Source organism: Synchiropus splendidus, chromosome 1 (genome assembly GCF_027744825.2).
Source record: "Synchiropus splendidus isolate RoL2022-P1 chromosome 1, RoL_Sspl_1.0, whole genome shotgun sequence".
Taxonomy (NCBI): domain Eukaryota; kingdom Metazoa; phylum Chordata; class Actinopteri; order Syngnathiformes; family Callionymidae; genus Synchiropus; species Synchiropus splendidus.
Window position 1 is genome coordinate 7,327,145 of NC_071334.1, and position 16,303 is coordinate 7,343,447.

At 45.7% G+C, this 16,303-nt stretch overlaps 2 protein-coding genes across 3 annotated transcripts in view; one reads left to right on the plus strand and one right to left on the minus strand.

Moving 5' to 3' along the window:
• ddah1 (dimethylarginine dimethylaminohydrolase 1) overlaps nucleotides 1–8,369 on the plus strand; it is a 79,017-nt gene extending 70,648 nt beyond the window's left edge. For both annotated transcript variants that reach the window (XM_053854266.1, XM_053854267.1), the window contains exons 6-7: nucleotides 3,043–3,186; nucleotides 5,766–8,369. In XM_053854266.1, coding sequence (XP_053710241.1) covers nucleotides 3,043–3,186; nucleotides 5,766–5,882 — 261 coding nt within the window. In that variant the 3' untranslated portion in view covers nucleotides 5,883–8,369. The remainder of the gene's footprint in view (nucleotides 1–3,042; nucleotides 3,187–5,765) is intronic.
• A 2,066-nt stretch (nucleotides 8,370–10,435) lies between these two features.
• mpl (MPL proto-oncogene, thrombopoietin receptor) lies at nucleotides 10,436–15,725 on the minus strand. The gene is made up of 12 exons (XM_053887637.1): nucleotides 15,337–15,725; nucleotides 14,296–14,416; nucleotides 14,043–14,221; nucleotides 13,736–13,893; nucleotides 13,506–13,656; nucleotides 12,843–12,951; nucleotides 12,610–12,779; nucleotides 12,399–12,544; nucleotides 11,739–11,901; nucleotides 11,577–11,658; nucleotides 11,416–11,503; nucleotides 10,436–11,344 (listed from the first exon to the last, which is right to left on the minus strand). Exons 1-12 carry the CDS (start codon nucleotides 15,512–15,514, stop codon nucleotides 10,961–10,963), a joined length of 1,929 nt encoding a protein of 642 aa, XP_053743612.1. The 5' UTR covers nucleotides 15,515–15,725; the 3' UTR covers nucleotides 10,436–10,960.
• Between the last annotated feature and the right edge of the window lie 578 nt (nucleotides 15,726–16,303).

Consider the following 16,303-nt stretch of genomic DNA (forward strand, 5'->3'; position numbering starts at 1 on the left):
TTTCGAAACTGCTTTAACAGGTGCTTACAGTTTTTACTGTTGGTGGGGTGGCATCACTTTCTTTATCATCTTTCGAGGACTTCATTGTTTGCAACAAACTTGCCACTGTCTTCTTCAGCGTCTTTGACTTTTACGTCAATCGAATGACGCACTGCTGCCACCACATGGCGGAGCGGTGTATTAAAACTGTGCGTCTCATGGTCCGCAGGTGTAAAACAAAAATCTACGCCATGCTCATCCATTTTTGGCTTTTTGCAGTGTCTACTGCCTAAACGTTGACCTTCTGAATCTGAGTTATCACACCACAGTTTCCTCTCTTTGTCTGGTTTTGAAATAAGCTCCTGATGTTCACGGTAGTTGAGATCCATTCCACATACAATGAAAGTGGAGCCACACTAAGCTCAGATGTACCTTCACCCCCATGTCAGAGCGACCTCACAAAACACTTCTCTGGCCTTTGCAGAATTCCTACTGGGAATCAGTCTGTATTTCCCAGCTGTCCTTCACACTGAAACCACATCAAATGTCTGCCATCATCCCCAGGCGTTCTCCAAACACCACGGTAGACGTGTGGTGTCTTCAGAGTTGGTCCCACGCGCTTGATCCTCTGTGTTTTGACTGTTGAACAACACCGAAGCGAGCAGCTCTTGGCTGCAGTTGACTCTCCCTGCACCTCCTCTAATCCCCCGTGTGTGAGAGACCGTTTTGGCCGTCACGCACATGGAGAGTGTTTTCATTTTGGGCTGATGTGATCACGTAACACACTCGCGAGAGACCTGGGAATTTGTCTGGTCCACAAGGACACATGGGCCCCTCATCCTGACGGGTGTCCACTCAGCACTGGTTATTTAATATCATCAATGAATGAATTTAAAAAAATAATTTAGATGGGTGTCCATAACATGCCTGATCTAGCGATGGGTAGATGAGGTTTCATGATACTGTGTCTGCTGTAAAATCTTTGTACTTGAACAGCTAATTCAATGAAACCTTTTTAAAAAACATTTCTAAACAAAGAGCGCCATCTAGTGGCCTCTAGGACACTGTTTCATCAACCCTGCAACACTGTTTCATGATACCTCATCCACACGTCACTAGTCACACCTATCCACAATTTGTGTTTTTTACTGTGGGAGGAAAGCAGAGTACCTGGAGGAACCCTGCACGAGCAGCACCACACAGGCTGTTTTTGATTCGATTAACTGATGTTGGTCATGTGACAGCCGTCATGGCAGTAAATGACACCGTTCAAACTATTTATGACCACTACACTCAGGCGGGAACGTGGAAATGTTGCCGAGATGAAACCAGAGCTCTCAGGAGGCCACAGGTTTTAGAAGCAGAGGCTGAAAGATACTTGAGTGTTTTGGGACTCAACTTTGCCGCCAGTATCACTTTATCCAGTGAAGTGATTTAATATGTTTTCGCCTGTGAGTCACCGTCTTCCAGTACCTAGCTGCAGCTTCTATTCCGGCTGCTCGTCCTGAACACTTGCAGGAAGTCAGTCTCAGAGAGAGCTGCCGTGAGTTTGAGCTTTTTTTTAGGGCTGATATCGATATTTGGTGACTTAGGAAAGCCCATAACCGAAATTAGGTCGATATTCAGGGCCGATATTTGTCAGATAGGGCTTTGGTATTATGAAAATTACATTATGGAGATATTGATTTGTTTGCAAACCACAGTATAGACTTTGATGCAGAACGGTTTTATTGCTTTGAACAGAAGTTGAACAGAAAAATGTTTGAAAAAACGGTCCGATAACCTTTACAAACAACATGCAATGCAGACAGTGGCGTAGCTAACAGATTGGAGGGGAAAAGTAGAAATGAATCCATAACTGATGAAATCATGAATTAACAAAAAAAGAAAGAAAAGGCAGTAGATTTCAAAGGAACGAATGAGTGGCATATTCTCAATACAAGAGGGCGCAATTGGACAAATATCGGTAGGGGCCGATATGATAGAGGCCGACTGCCTTGTGGACCGATAAGAGAAAAATGGCCCAAAAACGGCTGACATGTTGGTCGACCTCTATTTCAAATACATGCACACACTGTGCACACAATTACTCACTGACACACACACACACACACACAAAAAACCCTCATACAACGTGACACACGCAAACCTAAAACCACAAAAAGCTATTCCCATGCTGAACCACGCAAACGCACGAGTGTTAAAAACTAAAAGCACCTTTTCACAAACACAGTTAACCACACACACACTTACGTTTACAAGCATACACACATCCTTTTTGTTTAATAGATGTGCGTGCTGTTAGTGAGTGTAATTTTGCAGTCGTCGCTGAAGCTCCTTATTGTGCCACAATAATTCATGCAAATCATGCTATTACACTTAATGAAGTTAATTTCAATATCATTGACTTTACTACTGCAGCGACCGTGTGGCTGAAACATTCACTCCATTGTTGCCACCAATTTGAGCTTCACTTCAGCTCTTCCACTGACGCCCACTGTGGAACAAGCGGAGGTTGTTTGTGCTTTTGCACCTCATTGAAAGTAATGACGGTTCACAGCCAGCGTGCACGGAGAAGAGACAAGACAAAGTCAAGAGTCAGTCCAGGAGATGGCCAGGGATCTGGAGGATTGCCTGGATATTAAAAAGAGACTGAAGAAGCATGAGTAAACATTACACGAGGGGAAAAAAACAAATGTGTTCCTACTGACTTAATGCAGGATTCATCCGTTGGACAAATAAGCCATAGTGTTTGAGCTGCGACCTTCTGGCTGCAGCACGAACCAAAGCTAAACTGTCATCAGTTTAAATATAGTTGAACAAAAACAGTAGAACAAAACTCACAGCTAAATAAAGTTTTGTGGAAAAACACTGTGTCGTTGTGGAACATTTGAGCTGTAAATAAATTTGAGTTCTGCCTCTTAAAATAGTTTTTTATCTCCCACTTTGCAGGATTTTTGACAGTGTGTTTTCGCCAGGGCGTGTGAATAAATCACAAGCCTGCTGCAACACACGTGGAAGTGGAAGTGCCTCACCGTCTCCTGTGTCTTTGTCTTTGGCCAGATTATGCAGCAGATGAGCGACCACCGCTACGACAAGCTGACGGTGCCGGACGACCTGGCCGCCAACACCATCTACATGAACCTCCCCGACAAGGGCCAAGTGCTGCTGCACATGACGGCGGAGGAGCATCCCGAGAGCATCAAGGTGAACTGGCGCTTATGTAACCCATCGCGCTGCAGCTCGGGGAGGAAGAGGCCGAGTCGGGACGGACAGCAGGCTGATTTACTGACTGGGGTTTTACGAGGACATGCCTTTGTCTGTCCACATCCTGTCCAGACCTCTGAGCAAAACAACTCCTGAGTCCAACACGCTGTGGTGGGGATCCATGCCACGTGCAGTTTGTTTTTAAATGTTGACATTCAAAATTTATATTTGCATATTTGCCCCTGACTCCCTGCAACGTTGATAGTGCTCTTCGATGCACAGGTTTGGAATCTGAGACTGACTCTGATGTGTGGGACTCATGACTCAGCTCATCCTAACTGATAGAGTTGCGTCCTGACTGGGTCGCTGGGACTCACTTCGATTCATTGGACTCAGCCGTTAATGAGTCAGTCAGATAGGTGGAATGTTACTCACCAATACGACGAGTCTGACCCAGCTATTTCCTGTCTACCTCCCTGGACTCACTCAGATGTGTGGGACCCAATACTTCCATACTTCTCAACATCTCACTGACCGATCAAACCTTCACGTTCTTAATTTCTCTCAGCTTCATTGGGGATCATCTCTGACCCCGACGTGTGACTCATGGGTTAGTGCACCATTGAGTTGAGTCTCTGCGACGACCTCACATGACACTGCGTAGAAGTCATGTTTCCCCTGGCAGATTGTTTTCCACAGCGAGTCTTATTGTTCCACTCTCGGGGTTGAGGAACGTCTGTGAAGTAGGTGACATTTGGATGCTTCCAGGTCCACGTATCAACAAGTCAGAAGCAATCTCCGCGGAGCGATCCCAGCCGCCTGCCATCATCTCGAACCGTCTTCAGACCTCAAAATGTTCTCTGCGGTTGAAACCCCAACCTCCTGCTGGTATTTTTAGAAGAAGGAATTCACAAAATGATCATCTCTGGACTTCAACTGCACTGAGGCTGCGCTGTGCTTCCAGCAAAGATGATCTGAGGAATCCATCTTGATCATAATAAAGTCTATTTATGGCTCCTTTTAACGCACCATATGGCGCAGTGTTTAAGCTGCGCGTGCTCTGCCAGGGACCCTCCAGATGCTGGCCGGGAACCTTTTTTTTGGGGGTGGAAAGTTGTAATAATTTTAATCGACTGAGACATAACACAAGCTGTTGAGGATCCGTGGAGTTCCCCAGAGGAGCTCACCGACTCTGTGGCCTCTGCGATTTCGCTCATCTTCTCTGATCTATTTTTAGTTTTCCTGTGAAGTTGCATAAGAGTTCCACCTGGCAGGGGGTCCTGACGAGACTGCTGGGTCCAGTTTAACAGAGATAACAAACCGTGGAGGACACCGAGTTCCCGGAGTCGGACCTGTGCCACAGCTGTGCCACACGAACCCAACTTGTCCGGCACCGTTACGAAACTCACTCGGGAACAATAAAAAATAGAGATAATGGAGGGCGGTGCAGTAAACAGCAGGAGAAACCTTTCCCTGGCAACGGCAGCTCGTCTTTAAGTCAGCCTGAATTCACTGAGACTGAAGGGCAGATCAGTGAAAACAGACAAGGAGAGGGATGGATGCTTGGAGGCGGGCTGAGAGAACCAAGATGTGGAAATGAAGAAATGGACACGCTCATGAGGAATGCTTTTCTCATGGATTTTCACTGGGTTCTGTTAGTGAATCACTGAATTATTCCACAGCAGCCACAGCAAAGAGGCTCAGACACTCCACAGAAGCAAACGGAAATTGAAATGTTGAATGAGAAACTTTGGAAATGAAGGGACGGATTTAGACAGAAAGAGGGATAAGTTGTTGAGGTTAATGATGGACGGAAGATGGGCCTATCAGTGAATGAGCGCAGACGATGGACAGAGTCCGACGGAGGTATATCAATATCTTACCAAGTCTAGTCTTATTTTCACTCCAAATTTCAAGGTAAAAGTACCTGGAAATAGTGAAAAATCTGCCAATAGAGCAACAAGTAGTCTTGCTGAAAGAGTTAGGATTTGAAGGTCAGTGGAAGGACAAAGTGGAAAGTAGATTATAGTCGATGCTTAAGTTAATGCAAAGAAGAATCACTTCATATTCCTCATATTCTCCATGATGTAGGCTTCATTCTGAACAGTTATAAATCATAGTCTGGCTCTTTAGTTATTAGTATAACAAACCTCTAGATGAAGTAACGCACTAGGTGACCTGACAATGGGCGTGTCCTGAGAGTGACGCCACCCATGTGACCACCAGGCTAGTTCACAGCAAGCCGTCATTCAGTCAAGGGTCCAGAAAGACCAGGAACAGGAACCCGACCGACCAAGAGCCCAGAGCAGTGTAGACATGATCGATAGATGCTGGACAGTGTTGTGTATGTTGCCATCTTTGAATACATTTTTCGCAGTTTCTACGGTTCTTCCTAATGGACAAATAAACATGAGATGGTGGGGCGGGGACTGGGAATCTTTATGACAGTTTGCTATTACACTGTTTTACCAGCGGTGCCGCCAAAAACACATACTCTTAAACTACACAATGTTGCTTTAATTTAAACGTGTCATTGAGGGAGATGTCTTCCTGTCTGACTGAAGAACTGTGTCGTGCAGGTGTTCGAGAAGTTGAAGGACTACACGCTGATCCCTGTGTCCAACTCCGAGAAGGTCAAAGTGGACGGCGCGCTCACCTGCTGCTCTGTGCTCATCAACAAGAAGGCCTCCATCTGAGCGTGCTCACTGGCGCCCCCTCAGTGCGTGAAACCAGCCAGAGCTTCTGTAGCAGGCTCAGCGCGGCGCTGAGGAGGGGTCCGGTTTTGAACCATCCTTCTGATGCACACCTCAATTAAATGTCTTAAGACGAGAAGTTTGAATTTACGAGATCATTTCAAGGTCTTTTCTTTCCTGTAGTCAGTTAGATGAGTTAGTTAACCCTCATTAGCCTGTGAAGTCCACCTCGATGGTCCAACTCTTCAGCCTTAATTCTTCATAGCCTTGTTGAACCAAGTGTCTTCAGCCCGCCGCAGCTCTGTACGCATTCAGGTGCAACTGAGGCTCGGTCCCTCCACCTTACCACTCATGGTGGTCCAGTTCAGGCCAGTTCAAATACCCCCAAATACTGAACCCGGTCACCCCAAACAGCAGCTGTGTTACACAACTCGCCCATTTGCCTCTCATTTAACCGTAAAAACTCCTTTTTCTCACCTCATGAAGTGAGTTTAGCGTGACACTGACACTCATGCTTCACCAGCCAAAAGGCTCTGCTGACACGGTAGGCCCTCGATTTACTCAATTTCTACATTAAAGTCAAACTGCACTGCTCAACTTTGCTTCCCATCATCATATGACACATGCATGTTTATCTGCCATTCACAAGGATGTGAACCGATACCGATTATGAAATGTTCGGCTCAGCACTGCACAGCTTACCTTCTCTTCTGGATGTTATAGAACTAGTTCATGTGTGACGAGTGTATTTATGCTGAAAACATCATAAAGGCCTCATGGCGCTAGAAGTGTTGGGTACGTCGCTAGTCGAGGACCTGCTGTACACTTTAGCCCGACTTAAGCTCCTTTTAAGTGCGAAAACGTCCGTGTCCGTTTCAAACGTCACCATCACTGACCTCATGGTTCTTTGCATTGGCAGTGCTCTTCACCAATATATCCACCAGGGGGAGCAGCCCAGCATCAATAATTCATGACAACGACAAAGTCCAAAAAAAAATTATGTCGTGACTGGAGGACGGACAGTTTCCACCATTGTTATGTCTTCTTCATGTCTCTCTAGAGTATCGGGTAGTGACAGCAACACTGCCCCCCCCCCCAATGGTTTCTGGTGGTACTGCTCCGTTTGGTCCGTAAGCTTTGCGGAAAGATGCGGAAATACAGACAAAATAAAGGCGGCGCACTGACAGAAGGCTCCGTCCATATCCAGATCTGTGCGTAACACTGAGCATAAATGGGCCTTTAAACCTCCAGAGCTGAGACTCGATGGTTGACGACACAGAACGTTTTATATTTTGATCAGTTGAACTGGACCCGATGCAGTGGCGAGTCAGTAGAAATATGAGTAGCAGGAGCTGATGTGGCCTTAAGTAGATGAACAACAACAAAACATTGGTGCTGAAACCTCCGATAGGAATTCATGATGGAGCCAAATGAAACTACTGTTCCTCCAGTTTGTCTCGGAACTCAAGCTGGCATTCTCAAACGCAATGTAACGGTGCAGACTAGCTTGTTGGAGAGCAAATATTTGAAGGTACCGTGGGACTACACTTGCTGTAGTCATTTTGTCCCACCCCCATTTCAGAGAAAAGTTCTCAAATTTTAAAAGCCGTTGCACCAGAGTTGTCTACTCAGTCACTGTTCCAGCCGTCTCACTGTCCTCCACACTCCTCCGTTTCTTCCCTCAGGAGCCCCTTCCTCTCTCCTCGACTGATCTTCTCATGCCTGCTGTCCAGAGCAGGTCATCCTCTGTAACACATGCTACCTGTCTTAAAACACACGGGGAGGAAGAAGGAGCGAATGCTTACACCATCCAGGTCATCAACTGCTCTGCTTCTGCGAGCTACAAACCTCATCCTGCCAAAGACTCTGACCTCCTCCTGGTCCACCTTCTGTCCTCCCTTTCTCCCAATATCCTGAGCCTGAGGTCTTCACCTGTAATGTGGGGAGCAACATACGCACGATACCTTTCTAAACTGCCAAACTAGTATTAATAACCAATTAATAATGAACAATGTTTCTCTTTAGATCTGTATTTGATTCTTGAATTTGAGCTGGAGAGTAGTCTCACAACTAAAGGTAAAGTGGCACTCAAACATGTGAAATCTTAGGTTTATACAAACTGTTCTTTGAAAGACTTTCAAAGACTATCAAGTCATTGCTAAGCTAAGCGTAAGCTAATGCTAAGTCAGCCTCAACCAGTTGTAAACTTTGCCTTCATCCATCTCTAACAGCAACCGGAGAGCTCCAACTCAAGTGAAACAAAGAGCCATCTTGGTGACAACCTGTTGCTTTGTCTTGACTACTATTATTTTGGTAGCATGATGAGAAACAGTTAAAAGGTTTGAAGCCGAGCATTTAGTTCGGAATGAAAGACATGAATCACCTAACTACTGTACAATTGTGAAGACACTGTGGTTGCTCTCTGGTTTCTCTCTTCTTTCTTGATGTGCAAATAAAGAGCCAGTATCCACACGTGTTACTCGACGATTTCATGTTTTCATCAAACCAAACTATGCTGTCAGCCATAATGTGTTGTACTTTTTGCCACTGATTTTTTCAGTGGTAATCCATCCAATTCCATCCAACAATTTGCAAAAATAAGCATAAAAAAAATACGACTTGGCAGGTATCGTATCTTGTGACACGAATACGTTGTGGTCCAAAAAAATGGTGACGGGCGATAAAGTGAGATATATTTTTTGGGATGAAGAAACTGAAATCAGGAATCTGTTCATGATCACTGACTGTCAGTCGAGTTTGTTTTGTGGCAGAGAGGCGCTCTCTGATGACATCATCACATGGCGCACTCTCTCAAGCCAAAATAACAAATGGAAACGGCATAAAGTCACTTTTTCGCTAAATTTGCTAAAAAAAAAATGTTGAAACATTTGGATGGAAACTTGATCGATGTCACTCCAACACATACAGACGTTTGTATGTCTTTGTGGGGACCCTTTCCCCCAGCCTCTCCACCTAAACCTAACCGTCCAAAACAAATGGCTGACCTTAACCTTTACTCTTAGCCAAACTGAAATCCAATGATAATAACTGAGTTATTTTGTAGTTTTAACCCTCAAAATGAGGCTTGACAAAGTGAGGAACGACCAAAATGTCCTCACTCTGTTGATTTAAAAACTCGTACAGGTTCCCACAAAGATAGTACAAGAACACACACACAGGCTACAGAGATAGACAGAGTAAATGTCGACACAAAAACGGACGCGCATTAGACACATGCAGAAACCTACTTGCCTGCACCGATTCACACACACACAGACTCGTGGCAGACTGGTATGAAACAGAAACAATAAACACACACGTGTTTTCCAGGGACAGTATTTGTGACCCGGGTGTGTGAGTCCGTCCAGATGGGGCCCCTCAGATGCCCCCTCGGAGCCGGCCCTGCCACAAGAGACGCTGACTCTATATTCACGGGTTCACCGTGAATATTAATGTGACTTCAGTTCCTCTGAAACCACTTCCCTGTGCTTGTGGGTGAAAGTTCAGGAAGTGACATCAGCAGGTGATTCCAAGTGCTGGACGTCCAGCCGAGCCACCGCTGAGCAAACGTGGAAAAAATGCTTCAAGAGAAGGAGAAGCCGCTCTAGCAGTAAACACAGTGTGGCGTCGACTCCGCTCGGTTCCACCTCTGCTAATTTACAGCCATGATGTCATGGGCCTCGGCCCCAGCTGCGAACGTGATGTCCAGTGTTGGAGTGCGACTCCAGCAGTGGGCCGGGACTTGAAGGAGCGATGACATCATCAGAACATCCAGTTCTCCAGGTCATTACTCTCATATTAGCACTGAACTTTATAGGGCTCTGATTTAATCTGAACGTTTAAAACCTCGATGTCGCAGTAAAAGGTAAAGGTCACAGTGAGAAAAGTCTGTAGTGAAGTAAAGTTTTCAGCTCTCATGACAGATTAGCTCAGAAAGCAAAAGCCAATATCGTCCTGTGTCTGTTACCTAGGAGGAGGTGGTCAGTGGCATGTGGTTATGCAGTGTTCGAACATCCAGGGAGAGTCAGTTCAGAGAAGAGGAATGAAAGTTAGTACAAAGGAGAGGTGGTGAAACTGTTGGAAGTATTTTGGGTCAAGCATCCAGAGTAATGATGGCGGAGAAGAGGAGAGTGTAGGCAGGGTGGACAACAGAAACAACCAATAATGTTCATGGATGTGGTGAATGGTGGTGTGACTACAGAGGGCGCTCAGCTCAAGTTTGAGGTCTCCCTGGGATGTGTGCCGTTTTAAAGGGAAGGACAAGTGTAGCTACATGACTTTGAAACTTAAGTAAAATAACAGTTTTGATGTACTGTCATTTCAAGTGTCCTCTTGAAGTGGATGTCAATGCAGGTTTTAGGATTCAAGAGGGTGAAACACCTCGACATTCGTCATGTTATGTTTGAAGTATTACATGCATTCAGTTTTGGCTAGAATCCAGAGTTAGAGTAATCTGCAATTGCAGTTATTGACTTGCAGAAAGTTTGTGACTCTAAACACGTCAAAAATGAGAGAGAGAGAACAATTTCAAACGATTATTTTCAGTCTTTATTTACACTGAAGTACAAAAAAGAAACCTTCAATCACGAGTATAAATATGGAAGAGTACGAATGTATGTAGTCAACAGTGTTTACAATCACTTTTCACTCGAACCATTAATATATATACAATATACAGGAAACAACGTGTAGCAACAAACGAAAATCACATGCAGAAACAGTCCATGCGACATAGACGACATTATCTTGTTATACAGCTCCCTCTAGTGGACAGCACTGGCTGTACAGTCCTCTAAATGCTTAGCAGTCGAGGGCTGGGGGACACTAGTCTTCCATTCATTTTCTCTGTTTTTGACCAGTGGGAGGAAACCAGAGTCGCCTCCCAGAGGCCACTCATTAGGGATTGATCGTCTGCTCTCTAAAACCACCCTTTCTTTGCTTGTCAAATCCATCAGGGAGGTACACCTGACCCCTCTGTTGTGCTCTTGTAGGTGACTTCACCTTCTCTCTGGTTTCTTCCTCATTTCCTCCCCGGTGACTTCTGCTTCTTCAGCTGATCTCATCTGCTCACTGGTTGCAGTTCACAGGTTTGTATAGAGGTTTTGACTGGGCGCAGCGCTGAGTCCACCTGCAGCTTCAGCGAGAGCCAGGTACGAGTGGTTGAGGAAGTTGGTGCTGGGTGTGTCGGTGCAGGGACTCGTCTCCTCAGGACACTCGCCGTCTATCTCTGGTCCTCTCTTCTCCGCCGGCTGTTCGCAGATGTACTTGTTCCTGACGGGGCAAAGGCTGAGACTGTCTCGGTTCAGGGTCACATACTCGGGAAACAGTCCCTCAGCTGGGCTGAGCTCCAGCTGCTCCTCACTGGAGGAGATGCTGGGAGGCTCTGAGGTCTCATCGCTGGACATCACCTCCACCACGGAGGGGGACGTTTCCTCAGGGCACTGCTTCGCGGTGACCGACAGCTCCTGGAACATGGCACGGCCTTTGACAAACACGTCCATGATTTCAACTGAAGACTTTGTGCTTGGAGACCTACCCATTTTTGGTTGTCGATCTCCGTCAGAAAGCTCTGAAGGACTTTGTCCAGGTTGGGCACCGGAGGCCAGAAATATTCCTTGACTTTGCTGAGGATCAGAGACAGGTAGGAAACTGTTAAGACAACAGATGAGCCGTTGGGTGTGAAGTTGAAACATTTACTTTAAGTACGAAGGGAACAGTGCGAAGAGGATGACAGCCACCAGCAGCAACATGACTGGGATGCTCATCATCACAGCGGTGTCTGCAGAGGAGGAGAAATGAGGGTGAGTTTATTAACCGCGAGAGAGGAGACCACATCTCGCATCACATGTGACCCTTGACCTGTTCCAGGCGGCGTGTCTCCACTCAGCTCGTCTGACCAGTCGCTCCAGTGGCCAGAGTAAACAGAGTCGTCGTCCGGTTTGGCTCTGACTCTCACTCTGTAGTGAGTCCCAGCTGGAACCTCCAGACACATCTCAGTTGAAGGACCCACCAGGGAGGACGTCTGGAGGAGGCGGCATGTGAGGCCTGCTGCTCTCTAGTGTCCGTTCAATGTAACTGCACCCAGCAATGCTACTAATCCTATGTTTCTGCCGAAGCAACATTATCGACTCTGGGCCGCTGATCATGAAAAATATATCTGTCGTGTGACTATTTAATGTGAAACAAAGACTTCACTTTAAAATAATTGAAGTTTGTGTCACCATTTATTATTTATTTATTAATGTTGTTTATTTATTATCGATCTCATAAACATCCAAACCAATAAAATAATAACTACGTATAATAATCATCCTGAAATATTACAATTAGTATTTTGTTACTTTATGTTTTTAATTGATGGAGTATCACAATATTTTTAAGAAACGTAGACAGAAAGCACAAGTCATTTCAGTGTACGTGATCAAAGTTGATCAAAAGTGAATGATAGCAATAGAAAGTGAAACTCTCAAGCCATTTAAAAAGGCCTGACAGATGTTTCAAGTTTCAGCGGCTTCCTACCGTCCAGGCCTCCGACTGGCCCCCGGTCTGCTGAGCCACTTCATACAACAGATGAGCCGCCACTGACAGGTTTGGTGCGTTCCATTTCAGACACAGCTTCCCTTCCTCTGACGCCACCTTCAACTGAGCTGGTGGCGAAGTTCTGACTGCGAGAGAAAGTGAAGACTAAGACCATTTGTCAAGACTTGACGGCGACGGGTTGGTCTCTCACTGCTGCTCTGCAGGGCGAACTCTGGCGTGTAGAAGGTTCGGACCAGTTGGTTGAAGTGACTGAGGATTCTGACTTTGACCTTCATGGAGTGAGCTGCGCGAAAAGTGCACCTGTCAGCCACGTGGCCCTCGGTCAGGCACTGGGTCCAGGCGGTCCAGCTCACCGTTTCACTGCCAAGTGAGGCAAAGAAAAGAGGTTAACACACCCTGGGTGTCCAACGACAACCACCCTACCTCAGATGCATCTTGTAAAACATCTGGCTGCTGTTTCCCAAACTGCTGCTGCTCCACTGACAGGTCACCACCTGCAGGTCAGCCGTGAAGCAAACAAGCGAAACCTCCTCTGCAAAATAAATAAATAAATAAAAACACTTCAATAAATCACTTACAGCAGGACAGGAAGTTGAGACTCCAGTGTTTCATCTTAGATTATTTGCAGAGCAGCGTCACGTGTGTATGTGCACAGATGCAGACTTTCTATTCATTATTTTTTATTTTTAAAAATGATCTTTTAAAGTGGTTTGGGCTCAATCTTCCAGAGTACGGATAGAATCCCGGTGTCCACCAATATAACAATACACTAACTTCACCAGTGGGTGGCAGTATTTCTCTGCATTATTTCTGCCAGAGATGATGTTCTCCTGACCAGGATGTTCACTCTGAACGCAACGTCCAACTTTTGACAGATTTTATGACTTTGTCAAAACAAATTGTGACCTCTGCATGGACGCTTCAATTTTTTATTTTTTTTAATGGTTATTTTTGATGTTTCTCACTCGAACTGCACCAGAAATGAGCAGATGAGAGGAAGAGTTTGGTGGAGCCTCTTTAACAATGACTTCTTCTGAATGAAGGCTCATGGACGAACATAAGTTTAGCCACAAAACCAACACTCACCGCCACTTTGTGGGGCAACAGCTTGCACAGCCGGCGACCAGCTGCTCCAGTGTCCTGCTTTCTCGTTGTACCCACACTTGACTGAGACCTGGACACGCACCACGTCACCTGGTACCAACGTGATCACAGTGTCGTCTCCACTCTTGCTTCCCTGTACATTGCAATAGAAAGGAGGAAGGATCAGCACACAAACTGGGGTCATCTGTCGGGTGACGACTTGTGAAGCAGACCTCCTTCATCTGCTCCCCGAGACCCTCTGAGCAGTGCCTGATCCTGAAACGCTCCTTCTCCTCCCAATACGTGGGAACAGACTGGTGCCATGACACCAGCAGCTGACCAACCTGGTCGGTCGGATGCAGGGTGACATTGAGTGGTGGGTTCAGGAGAACTGAGGGCAAGGGCGAAGGGGTCGGCGTTTTTTTTTTTTTAACAGATCCAATGTTGAATAATAAAAATGAAAAACTGAATGACGATTTGAAGTCACAGATCAAACTTATTCAGTGTTGGTGTAACATGTTTATAAAGTGTTTCTCTCACAGTGATCCTCCACAGAGACGGTGCGGCTGTAGATGGTTCGGTTGACCTTTGAATCCACCACCTTCACGATGGTGTCCACAAAAGAGTGGACGTCCGACGCTGGGAAGGAGCAGACGTGCAGGAAAGTCAAGTCTTCTGTCCGCCATGTGGACGTCTCACATCTTTTCATGGCTGAAGTTCTGTGGTCACATGACAGAGAGGGTTATGATCAGGACACGACAGCAGGCATCGGGTCGAACGCGACGTCGCCCACGTGTGAAAACTGTAGAACATGTCGTAGGTGCCGTTGTCTTCCGTCTCCACGAAGCAAGTGAAGTCGTCCTCTGTTCGCGTGAAACACTTGGGGCTGTCTTCCTCCTTCAGAAGCAACCGATCTGTAAAAATAAAATAGACTCAGAATCCAGCTCAAAAACATCTTCCTGCCGCCCCGCTAGAATAGTTTTCTGACACATTTCTATGCTTCTACATGAAACACGTGAAGCATAAAAAACAAAATCTCTCCTGACTTACGTTAGTATACTTCACATTTGATTTTGATTATGTATCCTCTGTTCTAAAGACTGAAGTTTAAGTGCTAATGTAGCTAATCTGCTAACAATGCTAACTTCGGATCTACCTGTGCTAGCGGTTGCGTAAGACTCACCGACTCACTGTCACCCAAGTGCACCAGGTGGTTAGGTGACACTATTGTTCACTGTTGCTCGAGTGATCACCGTCGCTCATAGATTCACACAGTTAAAGACTAAAACAATGACACTGTGAATTTAGAACTGAGTTGAATAAAAATGAAAACATACACTAGAGTTTTACAGTATATGCCTTAGTATCACATTATTTCAGGTGTTAAAGCAAATAATAAAACTTCATTTTTACCAAGAAAATGTGATTACATTATGATTAAAATATTAAATGTTTTTACATTTCTTCAAAAACAAATGCAGTTTTTCATGTCTGTGTATCCATGTTGGCTTGTTTATCAAAGCAATACAGACAAAACGCCACAAACTCCGCTGCATGTAGACAACACGACCGTTTTCACATTTGGTATGTTGTTCAATGCTAAAATATATTCATGCTAAGTTTGTGTTTTTTATTTGCATTTAGATGAACATTGTAGAATTTATATTGAACAGGAAAAAATACATCCTGAACATTTATTTGTGATTCTAAATTTTATCAAATAATCTACTGTAAAAAAAAAAAGCTCCCTCCAGGGAACGGACCATATTTGAGACGGCTATACTATACATCTGATGGCATCAACATTAATGCTCATTGTGTGTAAGGTACACACCTTGCCTGGACAGAAGGTCGAGGGATCCGTCTGAGAAATGGCCCCACATGAAGATGACCGCCATCCACGCAACTGGGCTCCACCTGGATAAAAGAGTCATGTTGGACTGGAAGCGAGAGCAGCAGCAGCAGCTCTTCAGCATGTGTGACGTGAGTGTTGATGGTTGTCCAGAGGGCATGTGGTGCTGCGGAGTCCAAGGAGGAAGCCATCAACTGCAAGGAACAAAGCAACTGAACAACTGCAGAAGCAGGAGTGGCTAGTCATGTGATGACGCCTCGGATGATGCTCCACTAGCTTTCGAACTGAAGTCGCTTCCAGCTTCGGTGAGCGCTGACTGATGAATGATGAGAAGTTTCTCCACCAGAGTGGAGACATTCCCAGCAGCTGGACATGATCTCATCAGGCATTACTCCAAGGGTTTATACATTCTCCGATGAGGAAATACCATTTGGCTGCTCCATACCATGAACTTTGTGACGAAGTTTGTGTTACAGGTGAATTCATTCCGTGACACACTTGACAGGAAGAGACGTTTGGTAAAAACCAGCGGTGCAGCTTCAATTTGACAGCCACTTCCGAGGCAACAGTTGCTTTGCGGGGAAAAGAGGAAACACAGTGACAGATCAGCACTGAGCAGCAGGAGCCAAAGTGAGTCGTGCGGCCTCACTTTCACGTCAGTCATCCCCACCACAAATATCCTCACACTCATGATGCCAACCTGGAAGGACACAAACCTGACCATGTATGAGCAGTTGGCGAGAGTGGTGCCTCTATAGTTCTGAAACATGAGCCTGTGCTTTAAAGCTGGAATCATTTTCCTGCTCAACCCACTCACATCGTGACAAAGACCTCAAGAGGTAGTTCAAGGTCACTCAGGGTGACCACTGAGTGACAACATCAGATACATTATCTGGATGAGAGGACACTATCTGCCCCAGCAAGACTGGATGTCCTCAGGTGAGAAGGG